Genomic DNA, 18100 nt, shown 5'->3' on the forward strand with positions numbered 1-18100 from the left:
GCAAGAAAACATGCTCTATTTAATAGAGAAGGTTGGGGAGGGGGAAGATGACAGTTTTCTGGCATCCCATTTAATTTATTCCAACTTTATGCAGCTCAGCTTCTCCCAAAGAGAAAAGAAAAACACAAAAAGAAAACTTCCTGGTTCCTAAACAAAACAAAAAGTACAAACTGCAGCTGACAGCCAGAGCGTGCATGGTTTACATGGAAAAGCTGAACACCGTGGGCTGTTAACAGAAGATAGGTAGCATCATTTTTACAGTTACACAGTTCTGCGTTCAGGTACGTTCTCTTTCTCCCTGATTCACTCTCACTCCCCCTTTCTCTCATACACACACTCCTTTCTATCACTTTCCCACCACAGCCTCAAAGCATTTTCCTTTTCTCATCCACTGACGCTTCCAAACTCCTGCAAGGACACGAGGGGTTCAATCTGCACAAACTGTCCATGCTCTTTGCGCTTAGAAAACTTTGGGACAGGAAGGTGGGGGGGAGCATAGGAGGAAAAAAATACAGCAACAAACCCCAGCACTCCCATTACTGCAGAGTTTGGGGCTTTTTGCTTTCTTTTCCCCAGCCCCAAACCCCCAGGTGAGTGGTGTTTGTCCCACAGCCCCAAGGGGAGCATGTTGGCAGCACCCCTCAACCCCTCTGTGGGTCCTTCCCAGCCTTGCCCAAGGTCCCACAAAAAAACTCCACATCTCCCCTTACTGTAGTAAAGATAAGGATGTTTGCAATTGTTTGGCAAATTGAATCCACATTAAAAATGGGGGGAAGGAAGAAAAAGTCTCCTTGCTTCGGCGACAGGGAAGTTATTTATTCTCAGCGTCGGTGTGTTCTGTACAGAAAGAAATCAACAGGTGAAGTAATGGCAGAGACACATCGGTCCTCAGAGCGGCACATCCAGTGCAAAACATCTCAGAGCGCCTGCAACTGCTTGGATTTAACCTATACAAACATGCACGTGGGCAGAGGGGTGCGTGTGTCTGGGCCTTTACAAAGCATGATATATACTGTACTTACAATAAAAAAAGTGTGCGCTGAAAAGCAGATGCTCACTCTTGTCCCAAGCGAAAATGGAGGGACAAGAGCAGCTGCTGGGAGTGCAGGTTTTAGATGGGTTTTTCCTATCTAGAAAGAAAGAAAGAGAGACACTCCCTGGCTTATTATCCTAAATCTACACAGGCATCCTTCCACCCAGCCCCGGCAAGTTCACTTTAGCTCCCTCAGCTTAAGCCAATCCTAAGAAATACTGGGCAGCAGCCCTCCAAACCCCTCAGAAAACCAAGCATTCAGCTCCACAGTCACCCAAAGGCCCCATCCTCCCAGAGCAGCAGGGCTGGCTGCAACCAGGGGTGGTTCGGGGGGGCTGCCTCATCCCTATCCCCTGGCGATGCCCCCTCGAGGGACGCAGCCCCATCACGCTTCCACTCTCCGACTGGAAAGTGGGGACTTTCCTCCTTCCCTCCCTCCTGCACCACATCCCACACCAGGACCAACGCACAGGGGACAGGCAGGACACAAGAGGCAGTATTTACAGTCTTTGGTCTCGGGGAAGGGAGGGAGGAAGAGGGAAATGGAACTTTGTTGTTTGTTTCTTTTTTTCTCTTTCCCCCTCCCACCCATGGTAAAGGTGTTTTGCCTGCAGGAAGATGCCACAAAGCAGCAGGGAGGGCAGGGCCACGGGGCGAGGAGCAAAAAAGACTGGTTCTCTGGCTGACATTGGGCAAAAGACTATAGGAAAGCAGTCCCTTCTCCTTGCAACCTCCCCCCCCCACCCTTCCCCTCCTGTCATCTCTTCCCTCCCCAGAAACTGGGGCAGCAGGAGGGCAGCACACAGGACTCAACCCCGGTCTCTTCCAGAGCCTAAAAGAGACATGCTGAAACCCATGTAAAAATCCAGCACCGGGGCCACAGCAAGCAGGATCGCATCCATCTACTGGCTCCGCAGGGCATGTGCTCCCCGGTCCTCCTGCTCATGGGCTGTGTAGAAGAGGTGGCACTCGGGGTCCCCGCGAATGGTGGGCGCACCCTGGATCACCTTCCCATGGATGGGGTCCACGCACCAGCACTCACCACGCTGCCCATTCACCGACATCTTGCACTGCAGAGAGATGGACAGGGCAGCAATCAGTTGAGGAGATACAGGGAGAAGACCACCATCACCCCCAATGGTTTCTCTGGAGATTCAGCACAGATGGCTTGGACTTAAGGATGCTGCACCAAGCCTGTGCTGTAGCAGCATCACTGCTCTGGCACTCCAGCTGAGGACTGGAATTTCTTCTCTCGAACCATGGATGGCTGGACTATATGATCTTAGTGGTCTCTTCCAACCTTAATGATCCTATGCATGGGACCATTGAGCTGATTTCAATAAACCATGAGGACACTCATTCCCAAATTACATTTCTCTTTCAGCTGTGGATGAAAGCACCTACAGGGTCAGCAATCCCTGGGTGAGTAGGGATGAAATAGGCTTATAGAGCAGCTACATAAGCTTCATTCTGTCTGCAAACCGGAGTAAACAAACTAAACATCACAGCACAGGTCCACAGACAAACTCAGCTATGTTTGCAAACAGGATCTCAATCCCAGCACAGGAATGACCACAGCAAGCATGAACGTGGCCTCTACACTCCAAAGCCTGCTCTGCTAAGAGTGAAGTTTCTTGCTGTAATGGCTATCATCCACCCCTTGCCCTGGCAAGGCTACAGGCACCTTGTACCTGGTGCTCATCCCCCCATACCCAAAATGAATCCACCCCTGAACACGGCACAGCAGGATCCAGCCCCCACAGCAGACTCGGCATGCACTCCGCAAAGCTGAATTCAAGCCATTTTCTGCAGCTGGACTGCAGCCTTGTTCAGGGGTATAAAAAGTAGGGTAAAAAAGGTAAAAAATATAAAAATGAAAAATGCTCTCCAGCATGAGAGCACACTAAGGCACCCTCCACCTTGTGCTGACCCACAAGAGGTGGGAGCAGCCAGGAATGCTTTTATTGGCATCTGGTTTCCAACCAAGGAAAAGGAGCTGACACTCAGCTCTGGAAACTCAGATGGAAGGAAAACTGGGAACGGCCCTGTGTTTGTCCTCACCCAGGGCAGGCGGAAGAGACAGCGTTTTTGTTTTCTTTTTCTGCAGCTATGGCCAATGTGCAACTTCTGCATAATGCAGAGAAGAGAAAGGACAAAGCAAGATTATCTCGGAGCAATCTGCTCTTTTCTAACCATTTTTGTGTTTCTCTTTTTTGAATAAATGCTCCCAACCAAAGGGTGGAAGTAACTCTTAAACAAAAATGGCTTAGCCATGAAAACAGCAGGATGTCTGGGTCTTCTCCAAGAGATCATTCTGCACAGCCATAAGAGGTGCTCGCATCCAGGTACTATCAATGCAAGCCAGCCCCCAGATGGTGCTTTGCTGCTTAAGAGAGCTTCCTCCTGGCTGCAGATCCTACTGCAGCATCTGCTGATGTCCCCAGAGCCTGTGACCATTCCTCTCATTGCAGATATCATGCATCCAGCTCTGATCCAAGCCCCGCATCTGGTAAGGTTGATTTTTCCTGGCTGCAAAGCTTTGCTGGGCAAAACTGTTCAGTGAAGATGTGGGGATGAAAAGGAGAGGAAAGGAAGCAGTTAGGGCACAGGTACAAGCCTCTCCTGGGACAGGCTCATGCCAGAAAAGCTTCAGCACGCTCCTGTTTCCAAACTGAGCAGAGGAACCATCTCTCATCACTCTCTGTACACATACCACACAAATATATATTCCCCCCCCCCCAAGCTTGTCCTCCTGCAAAGCTGCAGACATTCAATCTAGGAAGAGGCAAGAGAAAGGAGCAGACAGTAGTGCAGCTTGTAACCCTTGTTAGGAAACCACTATGATACAATCATTTAATTTGTGGTGGAACCACCAAAGGTATACTACACTGCAGAGGTACAAGGGATAAGTGGAAGCTCAGCTCTCATCATGTTAGTGGTGACAACTTGATGAGAAATGCAACTGCCCCATGTTTCAGGTCTGGACAGCAGACAGGCAGTCCCCACACCCTGGGACCTGCTTCCTGCCACCCAAGGATTAGGGCTCAATTTCCATGCAGTGCTGAGCACAGGGATGCTGCTAGGAGCACAGCCAGCTCCAGCTTTCCCTACTTGCCTGCTTGAGGTTGTACAAGCCATGCTTGTCACAGTTGGGGATGTGGAGGGAGTAGAGGTGCTCCAGGGGACCTCGCTCATCCGGCAGCCGCATGGTAGAGATGCGCTCCAGGACCTGATCCAGCTCCTGCTGACAAGGGGTCTGAAAAAAGACAAGAAAATAAATAAAAACCAAATGTAAGTTCTAGTAAAGTGACCATTTGCCATGTCATAACCTCACATCTTCTCGTGATAAAGAGCAACCCAGAACCTAACCCCAACCCTCAGACCCAGCCAAGGCAGTCCAGTTAAATTCCACCTGGTGTTAGCCTCTGTACCTCATTGCCATCTGCTGTTTTCCTCTTAGACAAGTGGCAGCACTGTGGGGACTCCCTAAGCCAATGGTAGCAGCACCATGCCATGGAGACACATCTGTCCCACAGACATCAGCCTGTTAAGCTAAATCTGACCTAAAGGACTGCAGTAGCAAGGTTTATCTGGGACAGCACATGAAGTGTACATTAGGGAGATGAGGCCACAAACAGCTGCTCTGCCTGTTCCTTGGAGATTAGGTTCTCAAAGTTCCTCTCTGTCCTTGCGCTCCTCAGATATAAACACCCTGTGTTTATGGAGATGTATTACAAAGCTTTTGGGGGTAGCTTTCCATCCCTGTGACATCTAGTTGCCTTGACCAAGCTGCCCACTAGAGGGAAACCATGGCCAAGGACTGGAGGGCAGGAGGCCAGGTACAACACTGGGCACCGTTCTGTTTCTTGACAACCCCACAGCCTACTCTCAGGCTCGCCCTCAGTCTGCACAGCAGGCAGAGTCCCACACCATAAATCCCCCAGGCCATCCCTGGGGAGTTACTTAAGGAAAAAAGGGTGTGCAGAAGCTGGGTTGCAGGCAAGGAGCATGCTCGCAGCCCTGCGGGGGCTGGTGCTGAGCCAGCAAGACCCCCCTTCTCCAGCTCTGCTGTCAGAATGTGAAGCTGCAATGAAAATAACGCCTCCTCGCCAGCACATCAAAGTTCATCAGATGGTGTGTTCAACCCCAGCTTCAGGCCAAAATAAACGTTTGCTTTTCTTTTTCTTTTTTCTTTTTCTTTTTTTTTTTTTCCCCTCCCATCTTTTTTCTTTTAAAGGCAGTTTGTTGTAAATGTCACTTTTGCATTCTGCATCTCCTTGTGCTCTGCCTCCCCCCCCTCCTCCTCTCACCCTGCCTGTTGGCATCCGTGACTTCTTTGAGTCCTCGTGGTTGTGATGGGCCTTGCCCACTTTGCCCATCTGCCGCTGCTGCTCGTTCACCTTCTCCCTCATCACCGCCAGCTCCTTCATGCCTGTTTTCATGGGTTTCCTGCTGCTGGCTCCGCTCAACATCCCCCCAGTGCTGTCCACGTGGTTCTCAGCAAGGATGCTCTCAACCCGGTCATCACCATTGTCTGAGAGAGAGAGAGAGGAGACAAGGAAAGGGTCAAGCTCAGCCAAGCCTCTCATGTGTTCATCCCATCCTGGATCACTTTCAAGCGTGGCCGGTTACCAAGCCATAAAATCTTTGCATGCAAAAATTTTAAATTGCATTAGCTCTTTCATCTGGAAGGTGAGAATAGATTCTTTCATTCTGGAGTTATTATTACCGCGCTAAAAGACAGTTTAGAGAGCAGGGGAAATCGCTGCTGGAGAAGTTCTTTCTGGTTTTTCTTTGACCTTCTAAATTACTTCCCGAAGAATGTAATTTTCCCATCAGAAGTCCAGTTGGGTTAGAGATGCCAAGTGTGTTTCTGCTCCAAAACTGAAAACCACAGTGATTAGTAACAATACCTTGAGTCCATCTATCATCCCCTAGAGTATCTCCAGGAATACTTACTCAATATTAATGTGCTAAAATAAATTCTCAGGACCGCTTTCAAAAATACCTCGCCTCTTTTTTTATGGCCACCCTAATTTCCCGCAGAGATCCTGCCATTTCAGTAATCATCCTTGCCATATCATCTTTCACATCATTTGTCATGTGGTACATTACTCATTCAGCTGCTAGCACGCAGCCTATCTACTGCTGGATTTGACCACTTCTTCCGACAGCAGAACCACCCTATGTGGCACATATCAGCTCCACCTCAAGACCTCTACCTAATCCAGCCACTTCAAAATCAGCTGGCATAAAAGCTGGGATAACACCCAGCTCTTCTCACCTCCTCCACCCTCTGCTTTGTCCTTCTGGACCTATAGAGGTGACAAACACAAAGCATCTTCACATACCAAGGGGAAGCCAAAGCACTCAGTCTCACATCATCAGCAAACACAGCCCAGAATGGCTCTGGCATCTGCTTCATCATAGAATCATAATGGTTGGAAAAGACCACAAAGATCATAGGGTCCAACCAGCACCCTAGATACTCATAATAAGAAACCACATTAAACCATGAAGGAAAGAGGGCTCACAATGCTTTAGTTCATGTAATAACACTTTACTTATGAGTCCACCCTGCTTTTTATAAGCCCAAGCATGCAGAGCATCCATATTTTAACATCTAGAACCATAGACTCTCTAAGATTAGAAAAGACCTCCAAGACCATCCACTCCAACTGTCTACCACTAACACGGCCCACTAACCCACATCGCTCAGTGCCACATCTCCACACTTTCTGAACACCCCCCACCTCCCTGGCAGCCCATTCCAGTGCCCAACCACTCTTTCGGAGAAGTTCTTCCTAATATCCAACCTTCCTTTTAGAAACTGCATTGCGATGTTTTACCAGCACACAACTGTACCATCTTGATACAGAGTAAAAAAAAAAATAAAATCATTGTAACAAATGTTTTATCTATGTCACAGCTTCCTGAGCTCTTTTCCATAGTGCATCATAGTGTGTTACTACCCTAGGATCCCAAAGGGGAAAATGCAAGAAGAGTTTTGTCCACAATTACTCAGAAAACACGTGGCTGCCTGTAGACTGATGGCAGAGCAGCCCAAGAGGGCTGGATCAGACACATCTCAGCATCCCATTCCCAACAGATCATCAGCATTTGCTTGGGGACATGCCTCAGAAGGACCATTCCCAACCTGCACTAGAGACGAGTAGCAACAGCACATCTGTGCTGGAAATTGCATCTGCCTGACAGGATTTAAAAGCCACCAATGGACTCCATCCTTTGTGGATCTGTCCAACGTCCTTTTGAACTTCCTCCTGATTTTGGCCTCAGATCTCCCTGTACTGGGATCAGTGCACTTCCCAGAAATACTAAATGAGTTTTGTTTGCAAGTTTTTAAGCTGCTTAGGTAGCAACTGAAAAGCAAACATGGGGCAAAACCAATCTGGCAAAGTGCGTGACTTTCCTCAATACTGGTTCCAGACAAGAACTTGGATGAGGCTTGATAGCCAGATGGGCGAGCTCAATGTCTGGGCTGCTGCCTGGCAATTGCTGCCTTGGCCATCATCCGAGAAGCTGGGCAAGGAATACTTTTGAGCAGGAATCCTCTGTTTATCCACAAGTCTCCCCTGTTAATTAGAAACACATAGCGAGAAGAGAGAAGGCCACAAGGCTGCCCTTCAGAAAGGATCAAATTAAAAAGTCCCATGCAGAAGATGGGCAAGGCTAGCCAGGAGCTGAATCCCAGTGAGCCAGTTTAGGAGGGTTTCAGCCTTTTGACTTCTTTTGTCATCTTCTCATTGACATGAATCCATCAACAACATGAGGAGAGCAAGTGTAGCAAAGCTGCATTTTGGATGCCTTGCAGTGCCCAGCTCCATTCAGAAGACCAGCGGTACAGAGCAACAGAGAAGCAGTGTGATGGATGCAGTGACCTTCCCAATCAATTCTTGCTCCTTCCTGCCTCCAACTAAAATATATAGACATCTGCCCAAATAAGCACCACTCTAGTAAATCAAGGCAAGCTGGTAAGCCTCTTGTCGGCTGATTCATTCACAAAACCTGCTTCTGATAATATTTTCACTCATTTTTCTCACTTTCCAATGCTAACAAATATCAGCCCAAAGAAAACCCCTGGTGGGAGCAGAGCGTGCAAGCCCATGTGCACAAACACACCCAGGGATGGGAGAGGTTGGTCTTGGCTCCTCGGGCACCAGCCACAGGAACAAACCCAGAGTGGAGGCCAAAGAGGTCCAGCTGCTATCGACTGCAAGATTTCCTCCCTGCCGCCAAGCTGGGCTGATCCACTTTGGGCTGAGTCCAGAGCTCCAGCACAGCTTTTCCCTCTCCTGAAGCCCATGCTGCTCCTTAGGATTTCTACTGACCTGGGACTACCAGAGATGGCTTAAGGTCAAGAAGGACCTGTTCTTCCCATCCTCTTACTCATATTCACTCAAGCCATCAGTCACGGCTTCCCCCCATTCCAGCAAATAGGAAAGGGGTCAGGATGGAGAAGATCAGTTCCCACCTTTCCTTCGTGGAAGAGTCTCAGGTTTGGCGGGACTCATTTTGAAGAGCTAAAAGGGACTAGGCAGCAATGGCAGGAGCAGAAACATTGAGTTTTGATGTTGAAACAACAAAGGGACAAATAGTGCCATTCACAGCCAAATAAAACTTTTTAATGCCACTCAAGAGAAAAGAGGCGTCCATGTCTGCTTGTGACTATAGACCAGTTTAGTCACCTGCCAACCCCACCAGAATGGGATGGGCAGGTATGCAATCGAGTCAGATACACAACCTTAATCCATTTGTCATACCAGCAAACGCCCTTTCGCTGACCAATTTCAATTCACACTAAATATATCTGTGAACAGAGCAGTGCCAAGCTCCAAAACAATTATGTTTTATAGTTCTTCCATTTTCCTATGGCATGTGGAAAACATCTTCTGTGCTATTTTGGATCAAAAGGTAGAGCGCTTTGTGCAGGGCGGGACAAGTGTGGCAAGAATCAAAGCAGATAGCTGAAGTTCTCCTGAACACATGAAACACCTCCTCTGTGGCAAGAAAATGCAATTTTATTATGGCTTTTTTCAAGGAAAATTCCCATTAGCTTCAATGGGGCGAGGACTTGGCTGAGGTGGAAGCACATCCAAATGGCCATCAGCTAACGTCTGTATCGAGCCACGCAGTCTCGCCAACATTTTCAGAACTGCTACCAATTTCCAGCACTGAAAGTTTTCAGAATCTGATTTGAGACCTTTAGGCACCTCCACCAACACAGACAGGCTTACAAAGGATCCGCTGCTCCCTGAGCTGCAAGCAGAAAAGCGTCATGCAAAGAAAGGCAGCTGTCTGACATTAAAAACACACCTCCATCCTTTCGGAGAGCCCCAAAGCATATGCAGGCTACAGGACAGGGCTCAGCCGGCCGCAAGCACCGCAGCATCACAGGGAGTTTGCGCTGTGCCAAGGACCGCATTGCCCTCGCCAGCGCCGCTCTCCCTCCACATTCACTTCCCTCCAACAACAGCTTGCTGAGAGGTTTTGCATGCACATGTTTATCTGTCCAGAGTGTTTATATAGCATTCAAGTGCTGACTGAGATCTCAAACCCACAGAAAGTTTCACCCAAGTAACCTTCAACACCCTGCCCACAGCCCCTCAGATCTGTGCCCAGGATGTGCCCCGAGCTCACATCTCCCCACCAGAGTTACCACTCTCCACCTCCAAAGAACATTATGGCCCACTAATGATCCTGGAGAGGGAGGTGTTCTTCCTATGATACACACAGTTATTTTAACAAGCTCTGCTCCCCAGCCCCAGATGCCCAGCCCTTGTCTTTTGCAGCCTGAGAGCAGACAGAGCCTTTAAACCTGACCTTGAACATGCACCACAGCCATGGCCAGTGATGAACTTGCAGAATGAGGAGGGAAAAGTAGCAGACCAACCCTGACTGCAGCCCTAGTGACCTCTGCCTCATCCTTCTGCAAAGCATTTCAAGAAGAGCTCTGGGCAAAGGTTCCTTTTCAATAGCTATGGTATGGGTGTTGTTGACCCAGAGCTCAGATACCTCAAGAAACATTTGCCAGCAGGGATTATATTGACATTGCAATTTCCTTGTGGCAAGAGCTGCCAAGAACAAAGTCCCCTCCAGGCCCTCTGGCCCACCATATCCCAGAAAAGACCCAAGATTGCTTCCTACCAGTGCCAAATGGGACAACACTGGACCATACTGGACCAGTGCAGTATCAACCAAGTCTCATAAATGCATGAGGACATTGGTGTGTGGTTCAACCCCATGCAACTGAGCCAGGTTGGATGCAGCTCTCATGCAGCTCTTCAGAGGCAGAATAAATCAAAGCACCCAATCAAGTTTCACTCCCCACTTCACAAAATACAATGGGAAAATGCCACAGAGGGAGCGCAAGCAATATGCAGTGTAGAAGAAAAAGGGTGCAGAAGGGATGCGTGTAAGAGCCATACAACCCCAGGACACTTCTCACAGAGATGAGCTGGAGAGAACTCTGGGAACAGTAATTCATCCTCAGATGTCCCACCAAGTCCCAACAACCGGGAAGCTACTGAACTACCGGCTGCATCTAGACCAGGTCTAACAGCTACCATGAAATCATAGACTGGTCTGGGTTGGAAGGGAAGATCACCTTGAAGATCATCTAGTTCCAACACCCAAGCAACAGGCAGGTTTGCCAGCCACTAGATCAGGCTGCCCAGGTACGAATGATGTGGGAATCCCACCTAGATACTCCTTCCTGGTCTCTGCCCTGTTCATTCCAGCCAGCCTCATCCATCTCTGAAGAGCTAACACGTGCCCTTCAGATGCTGACACTTAAGCACATCTGGTTGCAGAGAACACAGCAGTAAGGGGTACCCATGCCAGCCAGCAAGGTGGCTGCATACTGTAGCCAGGAAATTCCCACTCTGGTCTCCAAGACATGGCCTGACCTCCACGATACGCTGTCCACAAAGAACCCACAGCTACCCTGTGGCCGTCAAATACCCTTTATTTGTTGCCATCCAATCTTTTCAGCCCATCTCCAGCAGCAGGAGGCAGGAGGGAACGCTATGTCCCAGCCAGGGCTTGCTTCACAAGCTCCTCTCCCTGCCCTGAGCCACTGGGGTGATCCAAGGGGCACCCAGTGCCTTCCTTTGGCTCGGCTGTCTAGCAGGAAATGCTTTATGCTCCTGCAAAATGCTGAGACATTGACTCAGGGCAGCGCAGCCTCCAGCAGCCACTTAACTCTTCTCTCTGCCCCTTCCTGGTGGCTGCAAGGAGCAGCTTTCCCTCCTCCATCCACCTGGGCACAGAGCCAGAAATATACGTACATAGTGCCATACTGTGTGCCTGTGCCCCATCACACTCAAACTCCTCCAGCACTCTAGGGCAAGTACTAAAGTGATAAGAAAACAGAGATGATGCCAGATAAGGGTGAAAGAGGTATTGAAATGTCCCTTCCCCAAGCTTCACTTGAAACGTTTTTGTTTTTTTTTTTAAAATCATGTTTGCAGACTGGTTTCCCAAGGATACAGGACTAACACAGCCTACCTCCTATGTGTTTCTGCATGTGTTTGCATGACTGCCTGTCTCCCTATTAGGTCCTCCTCCACCTCCCAGTGTATCTACAAACACGTCAGCAAATGCCAACTAAATCTCAAACAGGAACAGAATTCTCAAAAATCATGTCATTGAAAATGTTTCCACCATTTCATGAAAATGTGCAGCCAGGCTGAAGAGAGATAAAATAGCAAGGCTTATTTTGTTAGCTTTTTTTCCAACAGATTCAGCTGATGGGTCACGAAGCACATCACCAGCCCACTCCCTGTGGGCCCAGCAGAGCACGAAGCACCTCCGGGGAGGGTCTGCTCCAGTCCTTCTACTGCCAGCAGCCAACTCAAAAACGCTGTTTGACATCCTGCTCCCTCCTGCATCAGCCATTTGCTTTGTGTCAAGAATGATAGGGAAAGCACTGCTTGGGTCCCTCAAAAATGCAGACAAATGCTTCTGCAATCCACTCATTCAACATCCACTCATCATCCCATTTTCCTTTTTTTCTACTTCTTCCTCTGAAGACGGAACTGCAAAGTTGCAGTCATCATCCCTAAATGTGCCTACAGCAGTGATGCCCCAGACATCTAAATGCCACAGCAGATCCAGGTCTTGGCTCATGGCTGGGCACAGTGGTTTGACCCCACCTTGGTCACAGCACCCAAGCTGACTTGCCCATCTCCACTTGCTTACTTCCCAAGATGCTGATAAGAATCTGGTCCTAAAAGCGGCATGTAAAAGCCATACTGATCCTTTCCAGCCCCCTCCCCCCAGAACCACACACACACAGCTTCAACACGTGTGAAGGCAGCCTGCAAGGGAAATATGTTAACGTGTTTGAAAGGTTTTGCTGAGTGAGGCTCTCCAAGCTCCCTGCTATATAAAAGCATTCTCTCTTGCTAGCGAGCCGTATCTCAGCCCTTTCAACACAGTCCTCTGATTAGCCCTCCACATAGCTACAATCTTCCCAGCAGAACCAAATGAATTAACTCAAAAACACTTCGAAGCTTAAATTAATTGCACTGCAGCTTCTCTGTTTGACCTCGACCCTGCTAGTAAAATCCCTAGGGTAGCTACTTCATAGTCATTAGGGGCTTCTGTGTGAATGAACTGAGCTGTTAACATCACCAGGCCACCTCTCTGCCTTCCTTCCCCTGTCACTTGCATGCATTCCTGTGGTCTTCAGTGCCCCCCAGCCACTCCAAAAAGCTTGCACCATGTTACAGTATAAGCTAAGCCCCTAAATCCTCACTTCCTATGAGTTTCCAGAATGAAATCAGACCACAAAACCACTTCATTCACTTCCTTCAGGCTTCACTGAAGTCTGTTAGGAAACACAGGGTCATCTCTGAGACCAAACCCATTCAGGCTACTGTATCTCATAGTCTGGACTACAAAGAAGATCTTCCATTGTTGCAGCCTCAAATGATAATTCACCAAGTTAGTTACTATGTAAGTGATGTTGTTTTGGCACTGGAATGCTGCACCTCTCTACTGTAGGATACAGGAGTCTTAGCAAAGATGATTCCCGGGTACAAAGCCCTGCAGATCAACCAAAGGAAGAACAGCCCCTTCCAAAGCTGAAGAGCTTCATGAACACCCCAAACCCACTCATCTCTCTCAATTTTAAAGAAAATGCAATATTGTTCCAAATGAAGGTGGCTGAGCAAAATGTTTTTTGTCTCTCCTAAAAGTTTGCAGAGATAGTCCAGTGGTCATTTCTGGCCATAAGAGCTTTTCCTCCATGGGTAAAGCAATGCATTCCTGTTCCAGCTCTTCAAGGATGACTTGGCTCAGCAGCAAGGTGTACTCTGACTCTGGAAATCCAACTGTGCCCTTTAGTGCCCAATCACAACTCCCACCGAGATCAATGGCTGAGGCAGGAGGGGTACGAACCTACAGCAGCATTCCCATTTGTCTTCTGGGAAGGCTGCACACCAAGTTGCCAGAAGTCTGACCTTCTGCTTTGCAGAAAGGTAGAAAAGCTTGAAATTTAGGAAGAAAAAGAACAGTAGGAAAAAAGAAAGAAGGAAAGAAAGAAAATACAAAGCCCCAAAGGCCAGAGCAGTGCCCCACCCTGCCTGCCTGAGCTGTCTCTCATCTATCTCCGGTGTTGCTCCACTCCCTTTTCAGCCACATTGGCTTCTCCACTTATTATGACTATTGCATGCAAATGGAATGAACTTCAGCCATTTGTGTTACTAGTTTTTAAATAACATCTCACTTTTCCACAGTCAATTTTCCAGACAGCGGCTCAGTCCAGGGCTCCCCTCACCACCCACCCAAATCTCATTGCGCGTTTCCTCCAAGTCTGCCTTTTCAAAACACGCTGTTATTACGGCAATTCCTTTCTACCTTCTCCTCAGAAGCCATGCCAGACCCCTAACTGCAATTACCACCACCGCCACCTCCAGGCCCACCAGACCTACTGTCCCCATGTAGCCCCCTGGCTGAGCACCAGCTCTCAAAGCCAACCCTATATCGGATTTTTCCCCAGGAACCTGCATTCCCCACAGACAAAGCACAACTGCCTCCGAATAGAATCAGAGCACAGAACTGTAGGTGGAAAGACAGCATCTGCTCTATTTAGCTGAGCCTCTTCTGCCCACCAACAGCTCCCAGCTGTCTACAACACTCACAGATATTATCCTTCCCTCTTTATGGCAGCCATCACAGATTTGCCATATCCCACATGTAAATTCCAGGTTGAGGTGTTCACAGATTGTGCTTTTGATGACCCAACTAAACAACTTTGCAATTGTTTCAGGTTACGTCAAAACATTTTGTTCAGCTCCCACAGAGTTCTTGGAGCAATATTTCACCATTTGGCAGTCCCTTCGCTGGATTTCCTTAACCCATGTTCTCCCATGTAGGGACAGAACTGAACTTCAACTCTCATTATAAACAACACAAGAAGGGACTGACCCCAGTCTTGATTGCACATTTACCATTTACTGAAATCAGACAACTGCCAATCTTTAGGCAAGGAGGCCTCACTGAAAGGAAACCACTGTTCAAACAAACAGGAGATCTGCCAAAATAAAGCCTTGCAGACTTGTCCTGCTGCTGAATGACACGTGCAGTAACTTCATGAAGGGCTCAGATACACAGTCATGCTAGCAGAAGGCAGCAACGTACAGCAGACTGGCTGATCTCTAATGACAGCATATGGAATACAACAGCCATGCACATGCAGGTAATGCTTGTTACCCTTACAGTCCTTTATTGACTTCCACCCTTCCAAGCCAACAACATGGGCAGATCGATGGCGTTTGGAGTTCAGAAGGGGAAATCTCCTCCCACACAAGTGGGAGGAGTAAGCTCAAGGCAGCCCGCTGTGTTGCTGCGCTGTGTCACTACTTCGGGCTCCTGCCTTTGTAGGGAAAGGGGACGGATCTTGTTTTATTTCCAAACGACACTGTATTTTGGACCACCCATGAAGCTGCCCGAACTCCAACCTCAGGAGGACGCAGCCTCCCGCTGAGCAAGAGGCAGGAAGTGAGAGTCATAAAACTGCGGTCGAGGAAGGAAGAAAGGAAAGGGGAAGATCAGTTGGCTGCGTTCCTAAGGAGGGAGGCATCGCAATGCCTAGAAAACAGACCACCACAAACCAGTGATGTGATAAAGCAGCTGAATGGCCAGAAGGGCAGCTGTAACATTCTCACAATGCTGCAGGCATAAAACCAGCCAAATCATGCAGCATCAAGTGCCTGAGCATGTTTGCTGTGCACCTGACCCACACAGCTCTCCTTGCCCTGCATTGCTTGGCTCCCAATGGGCTTTTCCATTAGCTCCAGAGCTGACGTTGGGAAGACCTGGCCATCACACAAAGAATTAAGCTTGGAAGATACCTAGGCTTGTGACAAAGAGCCCTTTACAGTATAGGGAGATCCCCAATTGACAGCAAACCACTTATGTCTGCACTATCACCATCATAAAATAATGAGCTTCTACAAGAAAATGCTTGGGGATACTCTAGCTTCCAAATGGACAGATATTCTCATAGAGTTTGCCCCAGAACACTGCACAGGTTCAGCTAGCTTGTGCCATACCAATGTTTCAGCCCCTCTCCAAACCTATCTTGCAAATGGTCTGAGCACCAAACAGCTGAGCCTCCCCACGCCAAAATCCAGCTGCTCAGCTGGCTACTCACAGTATTGCACTAAAGGCAAACAATGCGTGAACAACAAGCTTTACTCATCCTTCATCCATCTCCTTTCAGCCTAAAGAACCCTGATACTTTCTATAACATTTCTGCATCTCCAAATTTGGGATCATTCAAAGGCACTCAACTCTGCAGGCACAGGACTTTGTGCAAGAGCACATCAAGGGAGTCAGAGCATGAAGGTGAGAGGCTGTCATTAGCTGAATTGCCTCAGAGTGCTGTCATCAATCCCCCCAGCCCCTACCAAAGACTTTTGGAAGCTCCAAGAACAAAATCACTGCACCGCTCCATCACAAAGCACAGGCGCATGCGCCCACCCCCACAGCACTCAGTCCATAAAGCTGCACTTCATTGGAGCCACATCTGTTACTGCTTTAGAGCACGTACATCTGGCTTAATTGAGCACTTGACTTTATTGCTGCTTTATCTCCATTTTCCGAACAGGCCTTGAAGAGAGCGTTCTGTGTGTTTGTGGGTTTTTTCCTTCATTTTAAGGGTGTTTTTTTTTTTTTCCTCCCCATAGAAATCCCACCTGAAACAGAAAAGCCTTTGCTGCAGTCACTTGCTTGCTGGGACAGCTTTTTGCTGCACCTCCCCCCTGCACAATGAACCCCGACCTGAGTACCCTGCTGTATGTTCTTTGACACCACAGAGCTCTGATGCACCATCTCCCCACACTCTGACCCTCCCAGGAAAAAAAAATAAATCAATGTTATTGGCGGAAGGCGTTGCAGAGCCTGCCAGGGAGAAAAGAAAGAGAAGAGGAAAAGGTCTCCCTACCCCTGCTGCCTCCAAAACTTTGCCTCCGCCAAGTTACAACAAACAGGAAAGGCAGAATCAAAACACAGCCCCCACGACCCCCTCCATCCACCCAGCTCAGGCTGCATGGGTGCCAGCTTCCACTCACAAACAATTACACTGCAAGCCTTCTTGGGCACATCCTCCCAGGTGGCCTGAGCAGTAGAGAAGTCCAACTCAGGAAGCCTGGATGTGATGCATGGGGTGCTTGAAATCCCTTCCAGGGAGCACTAAGGTCCTTAACGCCCCTTTGCCAGCTCCTGAGCTGGAAGATGCTGGTTCCTGCCCGTGAGGAGAGGAGGACTGACTGCAGAGCTGGCAATCTCCTCACAAAGCTGCCCCAAATGCTTCCCAGCAGCATAGCACGGCTGCTCCCTCCTGCAGGAAGTAGTTGGGGCGGCATTGCCAGGCTGAGGCATCCTCCCAGGAATCTGTGCCCAACATCCTTCCACAGTTCTCAGACCACAATGTGTCTGGCATGGGCTGGTACCGGCAGCATCTCAGTCCTGGCTCCGGAGCTGCCCCAGCCATCTCCTCTCCAACCAGCAGCCCGCCCTCCACCCATACACAGAGCCTTGCTCTGCCAGCACTGCTCGGACCCCTCCTTGTAAAAACTCTGCCTTTCAAATCTCCCAATGAAAACAGGCATCCGTGTCCTGTGCCTGCTCCCACTCCTTCCAGAGTAAGATATTAAAAGCACTGTCAGCCCTCCCAGTGCCACATTCCAGTTTGATTTCATGCTGCGGTGCTGAGTTCGGCCATCTTTTATCCCTGCTGCCTGGTATCTTTTCTCAGATGTCTGCACACAAAAGCCACCCCTGAAGCAGGCAAAAAGCAAGGCGCATTAGCAGTAGCTGAATGAGCTCCCCAGTCCTTCCTGCTCAAGTCCAACAAGACTTCAGGCCCAGAAGAAGAAAAAACTGAATAGGAGAGCTAAAAGAGAGGGGTCAAAATGCAATTAAGCTCTGCACTTCCTACCCTAAACTGGCTTTGGGTATTGCTGTGAGCTCGAGTTCACAAAAGAAATCAGAACAACATTCAACAAGACAAGCTATTCTGGTCTCCTTCAGGAGGAAGATGTAAGCAAATTACACCTTCTAAACCTCTCCTGTCCTCTTCCCTTTCTCTTGGGGAGTGGGGAGGCTTGTCCTTATGGTGCCTGTACATCTTTCACATCAGAAATTCCCTCCTTAGCTTTCAAAGTGATTTCTGCTGGGTTCTACCCATGGAAAAAAAATAAAACCAAAGTCATCTGCACACAGATATTCTGCCTTCTGAAGGTGGAGAGTTTAGACACTACAGTACACAAAAAGCAAAACCTGACGCGAGACCCCTCTGACTGCTTGTCTTCAGGGTCATTTGTCCCACAAACTATGGTTTCCATGCAACCCACATTAACCAGTGTTGAGCACAGCATAAAGGGGACAGAAGAGGGAGGCAGCAGCAATGCTCACTGTGCAGAGACTGAGCAGCTTCAAGTACAACTGGCCATTACGGATGCTTGCCCAGAGGCACAAGCAGGTCGGTCCAGCTGCACACAGCTTGTTGGAAGCCCCAGCACATGACTCTTCTTTATG

At 48.7% G+C, this 18100-nt stretch overlaps 1 protein-coding gene across 4 annotated transcripts in view; it reads right to left on the bottom strand.

Moving 5' to 3' along the window:
- Positions 1 to 54: 54 nt before the first annotated feature.
- The window catches only part of IGFBP2 (insulin like growth factor binding protein 2), a 49450-nt gene continuing 31404 nt past the window's right edge, over positions 55 to 18100 (bottom strand). For 3 of the 4 annotated variants that reach the window (XM_015868792.3, XM_015868793.3, XM_085552241.1), the window contains exons 2-4: positions 5344 to 5567; positions 4149 to 4289; positions 55 to 2103 (exon numbers count right to left, since the gene is read on the bottom strand). In XM_015868792.3, coding sequence (XP_015724278.1) covers positions 1936 to 2103; positions 4149 to 4289; positions 5344 to 5567 — 533 coding nt within the window. In that variant the 3' untranslated portion in view covers positions 55 to 1935. Of the gene's footprint in view, positions 2104 to 4148; positions 4290 to 5343; positions 5568 to 14776; positions 14844 to 18100 lie in introns of those variants that run through there. The other variant, XM_085552242.1, reaches the window with a different exon arrangement.

The sequence above is a fragment of the Coturnix japonica genome, chromosome 7 (genome assembly GCF_054131305.1).
Source record: "Coturnix japonica strain WE chromosome 7, WE-NBRP24, whole genome shotgun sequence".
NCBI classification, from domain to species: Eukaryota; Metazoa; Chordata; class Aves; order Galliformes; family Phasianidae; genus Coturnix; species Coturnix japonica.